The sequence below is a fragment of the Bufo bufo genome, chromosome 1, assembly GCF_905171765.1.
Source record: "Bufo bufo chromosome 1, aBufBuf1.1, whole genome shotgun sequence".
Taxonomy (NCBI): Eukaryota; Metazoa; Chordata; class Amphibia; order Anura; family Bufonidae; genus Bufo; species Bufo bufo.
In genome coordinates, this window is record NC_053389.1 from 419,331,097 (window position 1) to 419,352,923 (window position 21,827).

General features: G+C 43.6%; 1 protein-coding gene across 1 annotated transcript in view; it reads right to left on the reverse strand.

The window, feature by feature from the left end:
* The window catches only part of STK10 (serine/threonine kinase 10), a 162,629-nt gene that overhangs the window by 34,410 nt on the left and 106,392 nt on the right, over positions 1–21,827 (reverse strand). The window contains exons 6-9 of the mRNA XM_040406382.1: positions 17,819–18,013; positions 17,260–17,341; positions 12,595–12,726; positions 11,957–12,481 (exon numbers count right to left, since the gene is read on the reverse strand). Coding sequence (XP_040262316.1) covers positions 11,957–12,481; positions 12,595–12,726; positions 17,260–17,341; positions 17,819–18,013 — 934 coding nt within the window. The remainder of the gene's footprint in view (positions 1–11,956; positions 12,482–12,594; positions 12,727–17,259; positions 17,342–17,818; positions 18,014–21,827) is intronic.

Sequence of the window (21,827 nt, forward strand, 5' to 3'; positions counted from 1 at the left end):
TGTCTTCTTTCCAAAATGGGGTCACATGTGGGGTATTTATACTGCCCTGGCATTTTAGGGTCCCCAAAGCGTGAGAAGAAGTCTGGTATCCAAATGTCTAAAAATGCCCTCCTAAAAGGAATTTGGGCACCTTTGCCCACCTAGGCTGCAAAAAAGTGTCACATGTGGTATCTCCGTATTCAGGAGAAGTTGGGGAATGTGTTTTGGGGTGTCATTTTACATATACCCATGCTGGGTGAGAGAAATATCTTGGTCAAATGCCAACTTTGTATAAAAAAATGGGAAAAGTTGTCTTTTGCCAAGATATTTCTCTCACCCAGCATGGGTATATGTAAAATGACACCACAAAACACATTCCCCAACTTCTCCTGAATACGGCGATACCACGTGTGACACTTTTTTGCAGCCTAGGTGGGCAAAGGTGCCCAAATTCCAAAGAGCACCTTTAGGATTTCACAGGTCATTTACCTACTTACCACACATTAGGGCCCCTGGAAAATGCCAGGGCAGTATAACTACCCCACAAGTGACCCCATTTTGGAAAGAAGACACCCCAAGGTATTCCGTGAGGGGCATGGCGAGTTCCTAGAATTTTTTATTTTTTGTCACAAGTTAGTGGAAAATGATGATTTTTTTTTTTTTTTTTCATACAAAGTCTCATATTCCACTAACTTGTGGCAAAAAATAAAAACTTCCATGAACTCACTATGCCCATCAGCGAATACCTTGGGGTCTCTTCTTTCCAAAATGGGGTCACTTGTGGGGTAGTTTTACTGCCCTGGCATTCTAGGGGCCCAAATGTGTGGTAAGGAGTTTGAAATCAAATTCTGTAAAAAATGACCAGTGAAATCCGAAGGTGCTCTTTGGAATATGGGCCCCTTTGCCCACCTAGGCTGCAAAAAAGTGTCACACATCTGGTATCTCCGTACTCAGGAGAAGTTGGGGAATGTGTTTTGGGGTGTCATTTTACATATACCCATGCTGGGTGAGAGAAATATACACTTAGCTGTAATCGGTTTTCTTTGAACCTATGACAGCACTCAACTAATTCCATATATATATATGGAATTAGTTGAGTGCTGTCATAGGTTCAAAGAAAACAGATTACCGATAAGTGTAATCTCATTTTTCCCCTTTGCCTATGACAGCACCCATGGAGATTTAAGAGAGATTAATCTAGGGTGGGACAACAGCCTGAAATACCTTACGGCCAAAACCCAGGCCTTCATTAGAAGGCAGCTGAAGCCTATAGTGCTTGAAAAAAGTATGCGGGAACTCCATGTGGCAGCCCTACAAATCTGCTCTATAGAAGCGAAGGCCCTCTCTCCTGGGAACGGTGAAAGGAGGAAGATACCTTTGGTAAAAAAGAAGGATCAGGAATAATAACCACCTGATCCGCCAAGATTTTTAAGTAAGGCTGGTCAATGGAAAGAGCAGCTATCTCACGAACCCTTCTAGCAGAGGTAATAGCTAGGAGAAAGGCCAGCTTTAGGGAGAGCATCTTAGGGGAAATGCTGGTTATCGGCTCAAAAGGATCTGAAGTCAATGCTGAAAGAACTAAATTTAAATCCTATCCTTACAAACTGGGGAGAACTTAGAAACTGCAGTAATGAACCTCTAAACCCAGGGATGACCTGCCAATTAAAATTCAAACAAGGTACTTAAGGCCAAAATATGCACTTTTAAAGTGCTAGGTCTAAGTTTTTTCCTTCAACCTTCCTGCAGGGGTGTGGAAATAAATAAAAAAAAAAAATACTTGTCGAAGGACTAAAGCAGGGGCTTGATCTACTTGTCCCTCATGACAATCTACTTGTCCCGATCCAAAAAATAATTTTAAATCAAAACCATATTTCAATGCACCGCCACGCTTCCTCATGCAGGGAGGTGGCTGGCTTGCGTTCCAGTCTATGTGGTGTGAAATGACTAAGTTTAGACCACTACGCCCCCTCCTGCCCCACAATATAGTTAGCCAGCCGCCAATGCAGTGCAGTGCATTCTGGACAGAATCAGGCTGGAACGCACTGCCTGGTGTGAACGAGGCCTTAATGTGATAACAGCAATTCGTTTAGTGCACACTCTTGCTCTTAGCACATTACTACCCATACCTCTAGGTGGTTTAGGAAAATTAGCTGCTGATGTGGCATGGAAAGGACCCAACTGCAGAAAGGGGGTCCTCTGAGGGATGCTGGCAGAGTTGAGAGTTCTATCAATGCCCCTGGCTCTGTAACGGCTCTGTCACTGCTCCTCCCCCCGAGCCGGAGACGTGACAGAACCTTTCATTGCTCCACCCCTCCAGCTCTGTCATTTCTTCTTCCTCACGCTGTCACTACAGCACGCCCCAACCCCCCCTCCCCCCCTCCCTTTCACCGTAGCTGCGTCACTGCTCTACACCCACTGCTCGGTCACTGCTAGTGTTGAGAGAACCCGGTGAAGTTAGAGTTCGCCGGGTTCGGCTGAACTTCAGGTCAAAGTCCGGTTCAGGACCCGAACTTGACCCTGAACCCAGACCCATTAAAGTCAATGGGGACCCGAACTTCACTTTATTATTTTCAGTTATAAGATGGTTATAACGGAAAATAATACTATTCGCTTTTTCACATCTGAGTTCACACGATCGTGAACTCAGATCCGATGGTATATTCTAACACCGAGGCGTTCCCATGGTGATGGGGACGCTTGAAGTTAAAATATACCATCAGATTGGAGAAAACTTCGATCCAATGGTATATTCTAAACCCAGCGAGAGATTGTAGTTTGAGGCCCCCTGACCCTTATTTTGTCCTGTGTATTGGACTAGAAGACTATCAGACCTCCTCATATTTTTTGTGGCCTCTAGGTAAGCCAGGACACATCTTCCTCTCAGCAGCCGATTTAGCCTGGGGGCAAAAGGTGGGCAAAGATATTTCTTGCTTTCTCCTATTCTTCTAGCTGAGGTAATGGCTATTAGAAAGGCCGTTTTTTAAGGACAACAGCCTAAGAGAGATTTCGTTAAGCGGTTCAAAGGGAGGATCCATAAGGACAGAGAGGACTAAGTTGAGATCCCAAGGAGGTACCATAGACCTGAAAAAAGGATGTAATCTATAAGCCTCTTTAAAAAAACCTTTTGATTAAATCAAACTCAGCCAACCTGACTTCCATAAAAGTCTAAAATTACCTTAATGTCAGGTGGTAAGGTGGGATTCCAAGAGTCCCTCCCAAACTGGAGGAAAGTCTTCCATGTCCTAAGATCTTAGACGTGACTGGTTTTCTGCTGGATAAAAAAGGGTGTTTATGACGGCATCAGATAACCCTTTTGATTTCAGGATGGATTGTTCAAATTCCAGGCAGTAAGTTTCAAATGGTTAGTCGTTGGGTGACTAGTCGGACCCTGTAAGAGAAGGTCCAGGATCTGAAGAAGGATCCAGTATTCCCCTTTGGAGAGACTTAGGAGTAGGGGAAACCATGATCTCTTTGGCCAATATGGGGCTATTAGGATTAAATGAGAGTCTTCTTCTGCTATCTTCGTCAGGACCCTTGGGATCAGTTGGATTGGAGGGAAAGCGTATAGAAGCCCTGCAGGCCATGGACCCGAAAATGCATTCACTCTTGTCGGACTGTTCTTGAACGAGAGGGAATAAAATTGATCTGTCTGCTTGTTTTTCTGGGAAGCAAAGAAATCTAGGCTTTGATGCTCCCATCTCCTGCAAATTTTTAGAAATCTCAACCTGTTGAGACTCCTCTCTCCTGGACTTAATTTGTTTCTGCTCAAAAAGTTCGCTAGAGTATTTTCTTCTTGTTCTCCATGGACTGAGGAGATTGATTTTATGCAAGTCCAGGAGAAGATTTGGGACGCAATCTGCCAGAGAATTTTGCTCTTTGTGTCCCCTTGCTTGTTTAGGTACACTACCGTGGTCCTGGTGTCTGACAGAACTTTGACATTCTGTGAGTAGATGGTTGCGGAAAGGGCTTTTAGTGCCAGAAATACATCTAGCAGCTCCTTTGAATTTGAGGATAGAGAGATTGCGTCCTTTGTGATGACGACTTGATTGTACTCCCTGGTTCAGATTTTGTAGGTTCAACCACCAACCTAGAGAGTCCTGTCCAGTGAAAGCGCACTTCGGTTCCAGTATTTCAGAAGGAAGTGCTGAAGATCTCTTCCGTGGAACTGAGCCCATTAGACTGCTGGTATTGTCGAAGTCATTAGGCCTAGAATCTTCATGATTTTCCGAAAGGATACTTTCCTGAGCAGACGAAACGCTGAGATTTTTGTTATATCCTTTTTTTGCGGAAGAAAGGACGTCATCTGATAGAGTCCAACTGAATTCCCAGAAAAACATTTCCCCTGCTTGGAGACAGATCTGATTTGTCCAGATTCAGCTTCCAGCCCAGTGACTGGAGGGTGATCAGTACTATCTGACTTTGTAGTAGAATCTCTGATGATGCCGAGATGAGAAAATTGTCCAGGTACGGAATAATTATTATTTATTTTTGATGAAAGACGCTTGAGATTTCTGCCACTAACTTGGTAAAGATCCTCGGGGCTGATGCAAGGCAGAAGGGTAGGACCTGAAACTGCAGATGGACAAGTTGGTTTCTCAAGAAGATTGTGAACCGGAGATACTTCTGGTAATTGGGGTAAATGGGCACATGATAGTATGCATCTGCCAAATCGAGTGTTACCATGTAGCAATCCTGGGTCAGCAAGTTGATGGTTGATTTTACAGTCTCCATCTTGAACTTTTTGTACTGGATGAATCTGTTGAGACGTTTTAGATTGATAATAGCTCAGAAGGAGCAGTTTTGTTTTTTTTCCACCAGGAATATCGGGGAGTAGAATCCTTTCCCTGTCTGATCTTCTGGCACTGGGATAACCGCTTCCTTCTCTAACAAAAGTAGAATCTGAGACTCTACCAAATAATGACCCTCCTTTTTTAGTTTTCTGTTTATTACAAATCTTTTTGGGGGGAAAGGGTCGAGAGAGAGAACTCCAGCCTGTATCCTTGACGAATTATATCCAGGATCCAAGGAGACACTGATCTTTTCCCAGGCTGTAATGAACCTGTTTAATCTCCCCCCCCCCTTGTGGCTGCCCCCATACAGTGTAACGTCTCCTTGTGGCTGCCCCCATACAGTGTAACGTCTCCTTGTGGCTGCCCCCATACAGTGTAACGTCTCCTTGTGGCTGCCCCCATACAGTGTAACGTCTCCTTGTGGCTGCCCCCATACAGTGTAACGTCTCCTTGTGGCTGCCCCCATACAGTGTAACGTCTCCTTGTGGCTGCCCCCATACAGTGTAACGTCTCCTTGTGGCTGCCCCCATACAGTGTAACGTCTCCTTGTGGCTGCCCCCATACAGTGTAACGTCTCCTTGTGGCTGCCCCCATACAGTGTAACGTCTCCTTGTGGCTGCCCCCATACAGTGTAACGTCTCCTTGTGGCTGCCCCCATACAGTGTAACGTCTCCTTGTGGCTGCCCCCATACAGTGTAACGTCTCCTTGTGGCTGCCCCCATACAGTGTAACGTCTCCTTGTGGCTGCCCCCATACAGTGTAACGTCTCCTTGTGGCTGCCCCCATACAGTGTAACGTCTCCTTGTGGCTGCCCCCATACAGTGTAACGTCTCCTTGTGGCTGCCCCCATACAGTGTAACGTCTCCTTGTGGCTGCCCCCATACAGTGTAACGTCTTCTTGTGGCTGCCCCCATACAGTGTAACGTCTCCTTGTGGCTGCCCCCATACAGTGTAACGTCTCCTTGTGGCTGCCCCCATACAGTGTAACGTCTCCTTGTGGCTGCCCCCATACAGTGTAACGTCTCCTTGTGGCTGCCCCCATACAGTGTAACGTCTCCTTGTGGCTGCCCCCATACATGTCATCCAATATGGACCCAATCAGTCTGTCTCCTTCACAAGGGATACCACAAAGTCTGTTCTTAGAAGTAGTATCCCCTGACCAGGATCTTAACCAAACAGACCTCCTGGCGGTATTGGAAAGAGCTGCAGATCTAGTGGACCACATTACTAGGTCCGCGGAAGCGCCAGCAAAAAATTTTGAAGCTTGTTTCAATACTGGCAGGGAAGACAATATATGTTCTCTAGGGGTGCCTGAAACCAAATGTTCTTCCAACCGGGACAACCGTAAGGATAGAGTCCTAGCTGTGTATGTGGCTGCAATACTAGGTCTCAACATAGAAGTGTTTGTCTCCCAAGGTCTCTTAAGAATGGACTCTCACTTTTTGTCCATTGTATCTCTTAATAATTCCACGTCCTCTAACGGCAGGGATGCCTTTTAGGATATCCTGGCTATAGGCGCATCTACTCTGGGGGTTTTGTATCAGTGGGCAGAGTCTGCTTCATTAAAGGGATATTTCCTTTTAAATACTTGAGGTTCCTGATCTTTTTTCTGGGTCTCTCCATTCTTCTGAGATTAGTATTTTAATGTTACCGTGGACTGGGAATACTCTTTTTTCTATCCCCTAGCCCCTTAAACATTTGATCTTGAATTGTTTGGGCTTCCTTTGACTCTTCGAGGTTCATGGTGCCCTAATTACTTTCAGGAGCGATTCAGTTTCTTCTATGGAACATAGGGGCCTACCCGCTTAGTTTTCAGAAGAGGTGGAATCAGAATCTGAAGAATTATGGTCTTCATCAAAATCTAAATCCAAATCCATATGCGAGTCCGGATATGATCTTAATGTAGATGCTTTTTGTGGTATGATGGCCATTTTGGCCTCAGTAGCCGAGCTGACCTCCTCCTTAATAAGGGTTTTTAGGCAATCCACCAAAGAAGGGGCTTCTTATTACAGTGCCTTGCAAAATGATTCACCCCACTTGACTTTTTTCGTATTTTGTTATATTACAGCCTTAAGTTCAATGTTTTGTTAATCTGAATTTTATGTGATGGATCAGAACACAATAGTCTAAGGGCTCTTTCACACTTGCGTTGTTTTGTTCCGGCATAGAGTTCCGTCGTCGGGGCTCTATGCCGGAAGAATCCTGATCAGGATTATCCCCATGCATTCTGAATGGAGAGAAATCTGTTCAGGATGCATCAGGATGTCTTCAGTTCCGGAACAGAACGTTTTTGGGCCGGAGAAAATACCGCAACATGCTGCGCTTTTTGCTCCGGCCAAAAATCCTGAACACTTGCCGCAAGGCCGGATCCGGAATTAATACCCATTGAAAGGCATTAATCCGGATCCGGCCTTAAGCTAAACGTCGTTTCGGCGCATTACCGGATCCGACGTTTAGCTTTTTCTGAATGGTTACCATGGCTGCCGGGACGCTAAAGTCCTGTTTGCCATGGTAAAGTGTAGTGGGGAGCAGTATACTTACCGTCCGTGCGGCTCCTGGGGCGCTTCAGAGTGACGTCAGGGCGCCCCACGCGCATGGATGACGTGATCGCATGGATCACGCCATCCATGCGCATGGGGTGCTCTGACGTCATTCTGGAGCGCCCCGGGAGCCGCACGGACTAAGTATACTGCTCCACCGCTCCCCACTACTACTACGGCAACCAGGACTTTAATAGCGTCCTGGCTGCCATAGTAGAACTGAACGCATTTTGAAGACGGGTCAGTCTTCAAATGCTTTCAGTTCACTTGTGGTGTTACGGATCCGGCGGGCACTTCCGGTAAATGGAGTACACGACGGATCCGGACAACGCAAGTGTGAAAGAGGCCTAAGTTGGTGAAGTGAAATGAGAAAAAATATAAATAAACTTATCGTTTAAAAATAGAAAACAGAAAATGTGCATGTGCGTATCTATTCACCCCCTTTGTTAGGAAGGCCATAAAAAGCTTTGGTGCAACCAATTGTCTTCAGAAGTCACGCAATTAGTGAAATGATGTCCACATGTGTGCAATCTAAGTGTCACATGATCTGTCATCACATATACAGTCATGTGAAAAAATTAGGACACCCTTTGAAAGCATGTGGTTTTTTGTAACATTTTTAATAAATGGTTATTTCATCTCCATTTCAACAATACAGAGAGATTAAAGTAATCCGACTAAACAAAGAAAACTGAAGAAAAGTCTTTTCAAGATCTTCTGTAAATGTCATTCTACAAAAATGCCTATTCTAACTGAGGAAAAAGATAGGACACCCTCAAATGTATTCCCTCTTAAATTGGCTCAGATCTCACACAGGTATATCACACCAGGTGCACATAATTAGTAGATCGTTACTCTGCATGTTGAATGAGGCTTGCCCTATTTAAACCTCAGACATTTAGTTTGGTGTGCTCCTGACTGTTGAAGTGAGAGTGAGCACCATGGTGAGAGCAAAAGAGCTGTCAGAGGACTTCAGAAAAAAGATTGTAGCAGCCTATGAGTCTGGGAAGGGATTTAAAAAGATCTCAAAAGATTTTGAAATCAGCCATTCCACTGTCCGGAAGATAGTCTACAAGTGGAGGGCTTTCAAAACAACTGCCAACATGCCCAGGACTGGTCGCCCCAGCAAGTTCACCCCAAGAGCAGACCGCAAGATGCTAAAAGAGGTATCCAAAAACCCTAAAGTGTCATCTCGAGAACTACAGCAGGCTCTGGCTACTGTTGATGTAGAAGTACATGCCTCTACAATCAGAAAGAGACTGTACAAGTTTAACTTGCATGGGAGGTGTGCAAGGAGGAAACCTTTGCTTTCCAAGAGAAACATCGAGGCCAGACTGACATTTGCCAGCGATAAAGTTGACAAAGACCAGGACTTCTGGAATAATGTTCTTTGGACAGATGAGTCCAAAATTGAATTATTTGGACACAACAGCAGAGGACATGTTTGGCGTAAACCAAACACAGCATTCCAAGAAAAGAACCTCATACCAACTGTGAAGCATGGAGGTGGAAGTGTCATGGTTTGGGGCTGCTTTGCTGCAGCAGGACCTGGTCAGCTCACCATCATAGAATCCACGATGAATTCTACTGTGTATCAGAAGGTGCTTGAAGAACATGTGAGACCATCAGTTAGAAAATTAAAGCTGAAGCGGAACTGGACCATGCAACATGACAATGACCCAAAACATACTAGTAAATCAACCAAAGATTGGCTGAAAAAGAAGAAATGGAGAGTCCTGGAATGGCCAAGTCAAAGTCCAGATTTGAATCCCATTGAGATGCTGTGGGGTGACTTGAAAAGGGCTGTACGTGCAAGAAACCCCTCAAACATCTCACAGCTGAAAAAGTTCTGCATTGAGGAGTGGGGTAAAATTTCCTCAGACCGATGTCGAAGACTGGTAGATGGCTACAAGAACCGTCTCACTGCAGTTATTTCAGCCAAAGGAGGTAACACTCGCTATTAGGGGCAAGGGTGTCCTATCTTTTTCCTCAGTTAGAATAGGCATTTTTGTAGAATGACATTTACAGAAGATCTTGAAAAGACTTTTCTTCAGTTTTCTTTGTTTAGTCGGATTACTTTAATCTCTCTGTATTGTTGAAACGGAGATGAAATAACCATTTATTAAAAATGTTACAAAAAACCACATGCTTTCAAAGGGTGTCCTAATTTTTTCACATGACTGTATACACCTTTTTTGAAAGGCCCCAGAGGCTGCAACACCTAAGCAAGAGCCATCACTAACCAAACACTGCCATGAAGACCAAGGAACTCTCCAAACAAGTAAGGGACAATGTTGTTGAGAAGAACAAGTCAGGGTTAGGTTATAAAAAAAATATCCAAATCTTTGATGATCCCCAGGACTACCATCAAATCATAACCAAATGGAAAGAACATGGCACAACAGCAAACCTGCCAAGAGACGGCCGCCCACCAAAACTCACGGACTGGGCAAGGAGGGCATTAATCAGAGAGGCAGCACAGAGACCTAAGGTAACCCTGTAGGAGCTGCAGAGTTCCACAGCAGACACTGGAGTATCTGTACATAGGACGACAATAAGCCGTACGCTCCATAAAGTTGGGCTTTATGGCAGAGTGGCCAGAAGAAAGCCATTACTTTCAGCGAGGTTTGCGAAAAGGCATGTGGGAGACTCCCAAAATGTATGGAGGAAGGTGCTCTGGTCTTATGAGACTAAAATTGAACTTTTCGGCCATCAAAGAAAACGCTATGTCTGGCGCTAACCCAACACATCACCCAAAGAACACCATCCCCACAGTGAAACATGGTGGTGGCAGCATTATGCTGTGGGGATGTTTTTCAGCAGCTGGGACTGGGAAACTGGTCAGAGTTGAGGCAAAGATGGATGGTGCTAAATACAGGGATATTCTTGAGCAAAACCTGTACCACTCTGTGCATGATTTGAGGCTAAGACGGAGGTTCACCTTCCAGCAGGACAATGACCCCAAACACACTGCTAAAGCAACACTTGAGTGGTTTAATGGGAAACATGTAAATGTGTTGGAATGGCCTAATCAAAGTCCAGATCTCAATCCAATAGAAAATCTGTGGTCAGACTTAAAGATTGCTGTTCACAAGTGCAAACCATCCAACCTGAAGGAGCTGATCAGTTTTGCAAGGAGGAATGGGCAAAAATCCCAGTGGTAAGATGTGGAAAGCTCATAGAGACTTATCCAAAGCGACTTGGAGCTGTGACTGCCACAAAAGGTGGCTCTACAAAGTATTGACTTTAGGGGGGGGGGGGGGGGGGGGTGAATAGTTATGCACATTGTCTTTTTCTGTTATTTTGTCCCATTTGTTGTTTGCTTCCCAATAAATAAATAATACAAAAATAAAAAAAAACACACGTCTTCAAAGTTGTGGGCATGTTCTGTAAATGAAATTATGCAAATCCTCAAACAATCTATGTTAATTCCAGGTTGTGAGGCACCAAAATACAAAAAAAGTCAAGAAGGGTGAGGCACTGTACATAATCTTACCCGTGCACTTTTGGAAGTTGGTCTTTTATTGTGACCAGTTAACTGCCTTTTACATATTGTGCACTTCTTCTTTAGTGCAGATTCCCCACTTTTCCTGGCATCTCTACCCTGAAAAGTACAAAAACAACCCCTCACTAAGGAGTAAAATTAGAGTGGGGAACCTGCACCAGTGAAAAAGGCAACATCCCATGTGCATATTCAAAGAAAGTATTTCTCACAAGAGGAGGCTTACCTGGCTGAGGGCCTTAGGGGTGTCGGAAGGTTTCTCTGCTGGGAGCGACATGCTTCCAGCTCGATCCAGGATGCGAATGGCACTGCACGCTGTCCGGATCCCCATGCCGGTATTTTCAATGAGTGACTTCCTGGTCACGTGGTAGGCAGCCACACAGTGCATGTTTCGTCCACGTGACCGGCTCTCGTTAGACTCCGGCCCTGAAGGAGAATTGTGTTGCTGGCATGTCTTCTGTCTCCTTCGGCTCCGATATGAACCGTTTTTGCCCGGGGCTGCCCGCAGCGCCGGACTTATGCCAAAAGCTAGTGGAGGGAACAGTATCTAGTCCCAGATCCCGCTGCTCTGCTTCAGCCCTCCTGACAACTTACTCAAGGCTGAGCCCTACGTCTAAGCAGGAGGGAACCCTGCTAGTTCTCCACTTCGTCCCGAGGGACAGGAAACAACTGGAGAAGGTAAAGGGGGGGGGGGGAGACTTTTATATCTTTGTTCTCCGCGTTATTTCCTGTCCCTGGGAGGTGGGGTACCCTACTGCTTTGTGCCGTTGGGTAGGCGTACGGAAAATTAAGCTTAAGATCAATACCTGATCACATTACTTGTGCGACTTAACATGTTGGGCTGAGGCTGTCTAATACCATACAATAGTAAATGATATTGGTACGAGATGTACAGCTAGCACATGTGGATGTAATACTTGGGCATCCACATACTTTAGCCCATGTGGTAGAATTTTTGACTAATCATTGTACTGATATATGAAAATAGGTATACATTGTTTTTGGGTCTTCAAGATAACAAAATATATATTTTTAGCAATACAAAACACACAGCGTATTAATGTCTAAGTTGTCCTTTGATAAAAACAAAAAAATTGATTATTCTTGCAGATCATGAACATTTGAAAATGAGGGAGCCAACTTACCCTAATTGACAGAGAACCAGTCTCTTTATTAATGGATAAATCAGCCGACAAGTTGATACTGAGGTCCATACTGTCTGAAGCAGAGTTACTGCCTGAATCAGAATCCTTTTTAGGTTGACTACTGAAGAAACGGAAAGGAGAGTCGAAACTTCCACCATTGGGAATCAATTCTGCAGATAGCCGGTCATACTGGCTGTTCTTTGGGATGTGGCCATTTGATACAGATACCTCATTGTCTTTTTCCTTGTCCAGACTGTGATTCTCAGCTGTTAAATTCTTTAATTCAGGGGAGATTAATGGGTTGATAATGATGATATCAGGTTTGACTTTTTCTTCACCATTGATGTTCTGTGTGGAGTTCTCAGCAGACTTTATACCGTCAGATTTGCTGCTTATAGTGCTGTCTGGGCTTTGGCCATCCGTCCGGTCTTCATGACGTTTTAGACCATTGCTTTGGCGTTTTGTTAAACTAGACTTGCCCTTTTCAACTTCAAACGAGTACTGGTTGCCATTCTTCGTAGGTGGCTAATATAAAGATGGGACATTAACCATATATGAGATAAGAAAAATACCACAAACAAGAAATTTTATTTAAAAAAATACAAATAAAACTTTTAGAAAAGGATAGCCCAACTTACAGACAGTGCATCAGGAGACTCCTCTTCGTCCAGTTCGCCATTCTCTTCTATTTCATCTAGTACTTCAGCTTTCGCCTCTGCCACAAGTTCCCGCAAAATTTTCTTATTTACCCCTTTGTTAACAAATGGATGCTGGTAACAAAAACAAAGACAGGTTAACATTAACATTTTTCATTACCAAGGCTACTTTCACACTAGCGTTGTTTGAATCCGGTGTGCAATTCCGTCGCCGGAACTGCCCGCCGGATCCGGAAAAAAGTGTGAAAACGGATTACATTTGAATCCTAATCAGGATTTTGATCACCATGAAAAAATGCATTGAAAAAACGGATCCGCCATTTATGGACTAACTTTTTTTTTCACATTTTTCGGGTTTAACATGCAAAAGCCGGATCCGGTTTGACGGAACACACGGCACCGGATCAGGCATTAATGCAAGTCAATAGGAAAAAGAATACAAAACAAGAAAATTGTGTATATACGGTACACGTCCCTATGATATAACACCAAAATATTAAGAAAAAGGACGCTAAAATGGAGCAAAATAACAAATATTTTATTAGTGCTAATATAGGAAGGGGGTGGAACCTATAGAAATCAACTAAGACTGAACCCGTCTACCCTAATATATCTGGCCTCTACTAAAACTGGGTATAACTCCCTAGCAATTAGGAGGACTATATTGATTATAATGAGGGGATAGACGGACTGATAATATAAAATCCGCAACACTTATACTCGGATATGGTGCTCCGAAAGGCAAGGTGCTGCCTGTACAATTGTGATGTGCTAACGGAGAAAGATACTGTGCGCTATAGCCCCTGGGGAGACTTATAGTATTTTAAGGAATCCCCAACCCACTAACAGGGGCTAACACACACTGCAAGCACATGAACTGACCAGTGACCAGCGTGTCACTGAGCGCGGCTGTGCACTATGCCGACTCAGAGACTCAAACCACCACATAGGTGAGTTAACCAAATAGACAATTGCTGATGCTGGCAGAGACAGACCAACAAACAACAAGTCTAAACACACTGAGCTACGGCTCTACGCGTTTCTGTGCAATTGGTAAATGCACGTCATCAGGAGCCAGGTAGCCACTGCACCTACACTGCCTAACGCCGATAACATAGGTTTGAGATCGGCTTACTAAGCCATGTAATCAACAAGGAACACCGAAGCCTAGTGTGAGAGACGGTGTACTGTTCGTTGCAAACATAGTCTCGGCTCTGTAATGGCCATTACAGAGCCGAGACTATGTTTGCAACGAACAGTACACCGTCTCTCACACTAGGCTTCGGTGTTCCTTGTTGATTACATGGCTTAGTAAGCCGATCTCAAACCTATGTTATCGGCGTTAGGCAGTGTAGGTGCAGTGGCTACCTGGCTCCTGATGACGTGCATTTACCAACTGCACAGAAACGCGTAGAGCCGTAGCTCAGTGTGTTTAGACTTGTTGTTTGTTGGTCTGTCTCTGCCAGCATCAGCAATTGTCTATGTGGTTAACTCACCTATGTGGTGGTTTGAGTCTCTGAGTCGGCATAGTGCACAGCCGCTCTCAGTACTAACTGCCGCTGCTCAGTGACACGCTGGTCACTGGTCAGTTCATGTGCTTGCAGTGTGTGTTAGCCCCTGTTAGTGGGTTGGGGATTCCTTAAAATACTATAAGTCTCCCCAGGGGCTATAGCGCACAGTATCTTTCTCCGTTAGCACATCACAATTGTACAGGCAGCACCTTGCCTTTCGGAGCACCATATCCGAGTATAAGTGTTGCGGATTTTATATTATCAGTCCGTCTATCCCCTCATTATAATCAATATAGTCCTCCTAATTGCTAGGGAGTTATACCCAGTTTTAGTAGAGGCCAGATATATTAGGGTAGACGGGTTCAGTCTTAGTTGATTTCTATAGGTTCCACCCCCTTCCTATATTAGCACTAATAAAATATTTGTTATTTTGCTCCATTTTAGCGTCAATAGGAAAAAGGCCAGATCCGGCGATCAGTCAAACTGTTCCGGATTTTTGGCCGGAGGTAAAAATACAACATGCTACGGTTTTCTGAAAAGCCTGTCAAAAAGACTGAACTGAAGACATCCTGATGCATCCTGAACGGATTACACTCCATTCAGAATGCATGGGGATAAAACTGATCAGTTATTTTCCGGATTTGAGCCCTGAGGACGGAACTCAGCGCCGGAAAAGAAAAACGCTAGTGACTTAGACAGTCTTGAAAATAAGACGTACATCCGGCAAAAGGTACGGTATTTCATTGACTAAATTATGCTTTTTAAAATTATTTTGCTAATTACTAGTCCTCGTAAAAAATGTTTAGGTCAGCTTTCCCCTACGCTGAAAAATCTGCTTAAAAAACAAAGGTTTCAGTCAAAGTAAAGCACCTCCAGAGCTTTTAGTGTGATGGTCGTTCTAAACAATAGACCAGCCTGTAAGAACGTTAGATGCATATCATAGATATTCCGCATCAATATAGCTAAACAGGCTATGAACCATAATTCTGCAGTGTAGCACCAGGGAAAAAATAAAATAAAAAATCCTATGGGGCAGAAGCTAGTTTTCCCCATCCTAGGAGAATAAATGTCACCCCAAATACCAAAATGTAGGCCATCACCCCATCTGCAAAAATCTAGAAAATATAACCGTATCAATAACAATGACAATTTCCTCTGGCAGAGTTCCATAGTCTCACTGCTCTTAAAGTAAAACCCCCGTTTTATGTTGGTGTAGAACCCTTCTTTCCGTCTTGGGTATAAATAGGTCATGGGAGAGATATCTGTATTGACTTTTATATATTTATACATAGTTATCAGGTCAACCCTCAGACAACTTTTTTTCCCTGAACTATATTACTTTAGAGTCACTGTACTGTCACACAATTTCATTTCACTGAATAGAGAAATGTGTAACTATCAAATGACTAACTCACTTCATAAAAAAAAAACTAAAAAACAAAACACATGCCTGCATCCACCTGAAAGCTGTAAAGTCATGGCCACTAGGTTTCTCACACCTAAATTTGCAGTCGTAGTAAGGCTGAGTTCACATCAGCAGTCAGCGTGTCAGTTCTCCTGCTCCGTTATAGGAGCAGTAGAATGGAAAGCACTGATTTGGCACATAACTGAGCTGAACAGAGCCTAAGGACCCCATAGACTGTAATGGGGTCAGTTAGGTTTCCGCTCAGAGGAAGATTTCTGAAGCGAAGACAAAAGTCCTGCACGCACAACTTTTGTCTCCGCTTCAGAAACCTTCCTCTGAACAGAAACCCAATAAACCCAGTTATAGTCTATGGGGTCCTTAGGCTCCCTTCAGCTCAGTTATGTGCCAACTCAGTGCTTTCCATTATCCTGCTCCTATAACAGAGTAGGAGAACGGAAATGCTGAATGCTGATGTGAAAGCCTAACAGACACAGAAGACTGCAGAGAGGAAGTGGGGCCGTGTCAGAGCTAGCTGATATTCTGAGCCTGATAAAAGAACTGATTCTGCACAGCTTTCAAAGATTATAAGAGCGTCCTGTGTGTCTTTAAGTGTCCCCTCCCTATGTGCTCTGTGAGCTCCAGAGCTGAAAACAAAACATAGTGGGGAGTAAAGGAAAGGATGTCACAGCAGTACAGCAGATTCCACAGAAATGAGAAGCCTCCTGCTTCTGAGAGAAATGCATCTAGCTGTGCAGCTGAAACAAGGTTTGAGTAGGCTGAAAAAGGCATTAGAGAAGCCCAAAAAGACATTCACAGTTCTGATTGGACAAAGTATCACAGCCATTATATAAACTTTTTTTTTTATTATTATATTTTTTTTTTTTAAACGCTGGTACGCTTTAAATTTTGCCTACATTTCCAAGTTCTGCAGTCCACTTTCAGCAAGTATAACTTGGGTTGCCCACCAGCTAAACCGGTCCAGTTATACTATGTCTTTCTTGGCCTTTTTATGCACTGCACAATCTTATTTGTCTTGGCAGCTGGAGCCTGCCACAATTAGGTTTGTTGTCCATTACTATCCTTATGTCCTTTTCCATATCAATTTTACCCAGCAGCTTCACATTAATTATGTCCATGCTGTGGGTAATCTGAATGACACTCCAGGAAAATAAAATGTGGGACAGTAACCTTATTAATACATTGTACAGACTTTTTTATATGAGGTTGTAGTACAGATTAAAGTGGACCTGTCAGCTGCCCTGACATGTCTAGTTTAGTAAAAACTAGCGTTGTTCATAGAATAAAAATTTGGGAATATCTTTTAGAACTGTAATGTTCCACACACAAATATATGAATAAACTAGCAAATGGGCGGTTCTAGTTGGGTGCGTGTCCCTACATATTCCCATACTGTCCCATCAGTACTGACAGCATCAATCTTTACAGGGACTCATCCTTTAACAAGGGGAATGGTTAACACCCAATTGTCAGTTTATTCATACATTTCCAGAAGTAGTAACAGCGGAAGCGCAGAATGCAAACTAAGAAAAGCTTTACTAGAACAGACATAGTATCAGTCAAGCTGATATGAACATTGATTTAACACAAATATTGACGATAAACACCTCAAAAGAAAGAGATAAACACTGGAACAGCATGAAGGAAATAAATGTGCAAAACACAGTAATCTTCTTGATAATGCTTATTGTTGGTAGAAGAAGCTTGGCTTACCTCCAGGAGCTGCACGGCGCTTGGCCTGGTCTCTGGATTCTTATCGAGAGCCTTCTTCAGGAAGTCCCGTAACTCCTGAGACCTTTCAACACAACAGTTGGTGAGGTCATTGTAGATACAATGCGACAGCAACGTGAAAAAAACCCATGAAGGATATTTTTTCACAGCTACTCATTTCCCTAGCAGACTCTATACCAGTTCTGATCAACACTGTGGAGATCAGGGGTTTGAAAGAGTGGAAGAGCATTCAAACATGCTGGTTGTCTAAACTTATACAACCAGCAAAGGTAGTTTTAGGGAAGACTTTATGGGGACACATGGCAAACTACGTGGAGAACATTTATTTTTTTTTTTTAAGTGTACACTCTTTGCTGCAAAGCCCTAGTGTATTTTCTGACCAGCAAAAATGACTAATGTGAAGCAGATTTCTTAAGCATCTACAAAAATATGTTCCAAACAAGAAACTAAAATGTCTGTAATGCCTTTTAATATAATCTATCAAGCATGCAAACTTGTGAATAACTTTGGCATGGTCATAAACTGAAGGCAGAAGACTTACCACTTTGAAGGAGAAGAGAGAGCAGGGGGCTCTGATTTGGCAATTTTCAAAAGCACCCGCATTGGATTAAGTTCATGATGTGGTGGCTCAATTTGAGCCATTTCAATGAGCGTTATGCCTAAAGACCAAATGTCCGCTTTGTAGTCATATGGAGAATCTTTCATCGTCTCGCACATCACCACTTCAGGGGCCATCCTGGGAACAGAAGGGAAAATGTCTATATGAGCAAGCAAGACCATTCACACTTCTGTATAACCAGTCGTGTGTTAAAAGGGCGTCTTTCAGCAGATTTGTACCTATAAGACTGGCTGACCTGTTACATGTGCACTTGGCAGCTGAAGACATCTGTGTTGGTCCCATGTTCATATGTGCCCACACTCCTGAGAAAAATGAAGTTTTAATATATGCAAATGAGCCTCTAGGAGCAACGGGGGTGTTACCATTACTCCTAGAGGCTCTGCTCTCTCTACAACTGCCACATCCAATGCACTTTGAGTGTAATCGGCATCCTGCCTAGCCCTGACTTCTCCTAAAGTCTTTCACTGCACTGTGCACTTCAGTATCTGGCACAGGAACAGTAAAGGAAAGAGGCTGCCAGGCAGTTCCCTTCTGTATCAGGAGCCTCTTTCCTGTATTGCACCGGATACTAAAGCGCATGGTGCAGCTCGATACTTTAGGAGAAGCCAGGGGCAGATGTGATCACGTTTTCACTGCCTGGCCCTGTCAAAGTGCAGAGGGCGCAGCAGTTGCAGAGAGAGCAGAGCCTCTAGGAGTAATGGTAACACCCCCGTTGCTCCTAGAGGCTCATTTGCATATATTAAAACTTCATTTTTCTCAGGAGTGTGGACACATATGACCATGGGACCAACACAGATACCTTCAGCTGCCAAGTGCACATGTAACAGGTCAGCCAGTCTCATAGGTACAAATCTGCTGAGAGAAGCCCTTTAAGACTGTCATGACTGGGGAGGCAGTGATAAAGAGAATTGCTGTGAACATGTGAAATAGGTTGATGAAGGTACTCCTCTTACATCTGGATATCAACATGCTGTAATGCACATAAGTATATACTGTGTGACATTCAGCATTCCTGCCCTAAAGCCAAAGTTATAACAAAATTATTCTGTGGCAATCGTTCTCTCAGTCCTGTTTACGACTTCTGTACTAAAGCTCATCCCCATTTACTTCAATGGGTTTCACCTAATAGACTCAACTCAGACAATAATGGTGCCGATTTATATGTGGATTCTTGGCCAATTCTCATCAAATCCGCTGACGCTCTGCATCTAATGGAAGTGAACCTAATTTACATACAGCATACAAATCCATAAGGATTAATAACTGCATTGTGCATGTTAAAATCCCCGGCTTGCTCATTAATTGTGCAGATTCCACAAGAAAAAGGCACTGAATGATAATAAATAGGATTATCCTTCTGGGGATCCTCTACTACATCTGTGGAAGAAATCCAAGCGTCAGCATCGGTTTTCTGCCCAATACATTTTGGAATTCTGTAAAATTACCCCAATACGGAGCAACCCTGTTAACTATATGAAGGAACAATGAATCTGTGCTATGTAGCAAACATAGTACTGTCCTCAGACATTAAGAAAAGCATTACAATATAACAAAATAGTAATTTCTTTAAGACATGAAATTGAAGGTGCACTTTAAATGTGTCACATTCCTCAAAGCTTCTCCTTGTAAGCATATTATTCAATCTTATACCAAGATAGTTCTGCGCTTACATCAGCTCTACATAAGGAAAACATTTAGCAGTTCTCAGCAATATAAGCATACCCTTGTAGAGGCCACAAGATCTGCAATATACACTGTCAGCCTCATATGAAAAAGAAAGAAGGGAGAGTAACCAGCACATCCTATGACTGAAGAGCCACTGAAGCTTCAAATTAAACAGGAAACATTTCTTGGAGTGTATATGGAGGTCAACCAGTCCTAGAAGACAGCTCAACTGAAAAGAAACGGATGCTGGAAATCTGCATAGCTTATAGGTATCTGCCATGATTGAGCTTCCTATATAGACAGTCCTGATCAAAAGTTTAAGACCACTTGAAAAATGGCAAAAAATCTTATTTAGCATGGCTGGATCTTAACAAGGTTCCAAGTAGAGCTTCAACATGCAACAGGAAGAAATGGGAGTGAGAATTTTTTGAGCATAAAATTTAATGAAAACAACGAATAACAGGCTGTTTTTCAGCTGATCAAAAGTTTAGGACCACACCTCCAACTAACCCCCCCCCAAAAAAAAAACAGAAATCCAACTTCCAAACATGAACTCAGTAATGAGTAGCTCCGCCGTTATTGTTTATCACTTCCAAAATTTGTTTCGGCATGCTTGATGCAAGCGTTTCCATGAGGTGAGTGGGAACATTTCACCAAGTGGTGAAGACGGCCGCACGAAGCCATCTACTGTCTGGAACTGTTGTCCATTTTTGTAAACTTCCCTTGCCATCCATCCCCAAAGGTTCTCAATTAGATTTAGATCAGGGGAACACGCAGGATGAGCCAAAAGAGTGATGTTATTCTCCTGGAAGAAGTCCCTTGTCCTGCGGGCATTGTGTACTGTAGCGTTGTCCTGTTGAAAAACCCAGTCGTTACCACACAGATGAGGGCCCTCAGTCATGAGGAATGCTCTCTGCAACATCTGGACATAGCCAGCGGCAGTTTAATGCCTCTGCACTTCCTGAAGCTCCATTGTTCCACTAAAGGAAAAAGCACCCAAGACCATTATGCCGCCCCCTCCACTGTGGCGCAAAGAAAACATCTCAGGTGGGATCTGCTTGTCATGCCAGTAACGTTGGAAACCATCAGGACCATCAAGGTTAAATTTTTTCTCATCAGAGAATAAAACTTTCTTCCACCTTTGTGTAGTGCTCTCTTGCAAAGTCCAAAACGAGCAGTTCTGTGACGTTCAAGGAGACGAGGTCTTTGAAGACGTTTTTTGTTTTTGAAGCCCTTCAGTCTCAGAGGCTGTCTGATGGTTATGGGGCTGCAGTCAGCACCAGTAAGGGCTTTAATTTGGGTCGAGGATCGTCCAGTGTTTTGACGGACAGCCAATTGGATCCTCCGGCTCAGTGCTGATGAAATTTTTTGGGTCTTCCACTTTACTTTTTTGTTCCATAACCCTCAGGATCATTTAAGAAATTCCAAATGACTGTCTTACTGCGTCCCACCTCAGCAGCGATGGCGCGCTGCGAGACCCTGCTTATGCAGTTCAACAACCCGACCACGTTCAAAAAGGGGGAGTTTTTTTGCTTTTGCCATCACAACGTGTGACTACCTGACAGAAAATGACAATGAATCCACATCTTTGCACAGATTTGGCCTTTTAAAGGCATGTGGTTCTAAAATTTTGATCAGCTGAAAAACAGCCTGTTTCATTTTAATCGTTATTTTTAATTAATTGAATGCTCAAAAAATGTTTTGTCTCACTCTCATTTCTTCTTGTTGCATGGTAAAGCTCTACTTGGAACCTTGTTAAGATCCAACAATGTAAAATATGATTTTTTGCCATTTTTCAAGTGGTCTTAAACTTTTGATCAGGACTGATATATATATATATATATATATATATATTTTTTTTTTTCAGCCATTTCATTTAATATTTGTGTGTGTTGTTAAAAGATATCAACAGTATCCCCCATAATATTGACCTCTACAGCACCCCGCCCCTTTAACAGCGAACTCCACAGCCCCCCACCGCTTAACACTGACCCCCCCACAGTGCCCCACCTCCTTAAAATGGGATCTATATATAGCAGCCCATCCCCTTAACTTTGACCTACTCAGGGGCCCGCCCCCTTAACAGTGACCTATACAGCACTACGCCCCTTAACACGGACCTCCATAGGGGACTGCCCCCTTATCTGTGACCTCCACTGTTCCCTGCCCCTTAACAGAGACCTCCACAGCACTCATCCCTTTAACAGTGACTGCCACAGTACCCTGCCCCTTAAGAGTGACCTCCACAGTGCCCACCCCTTTGAGT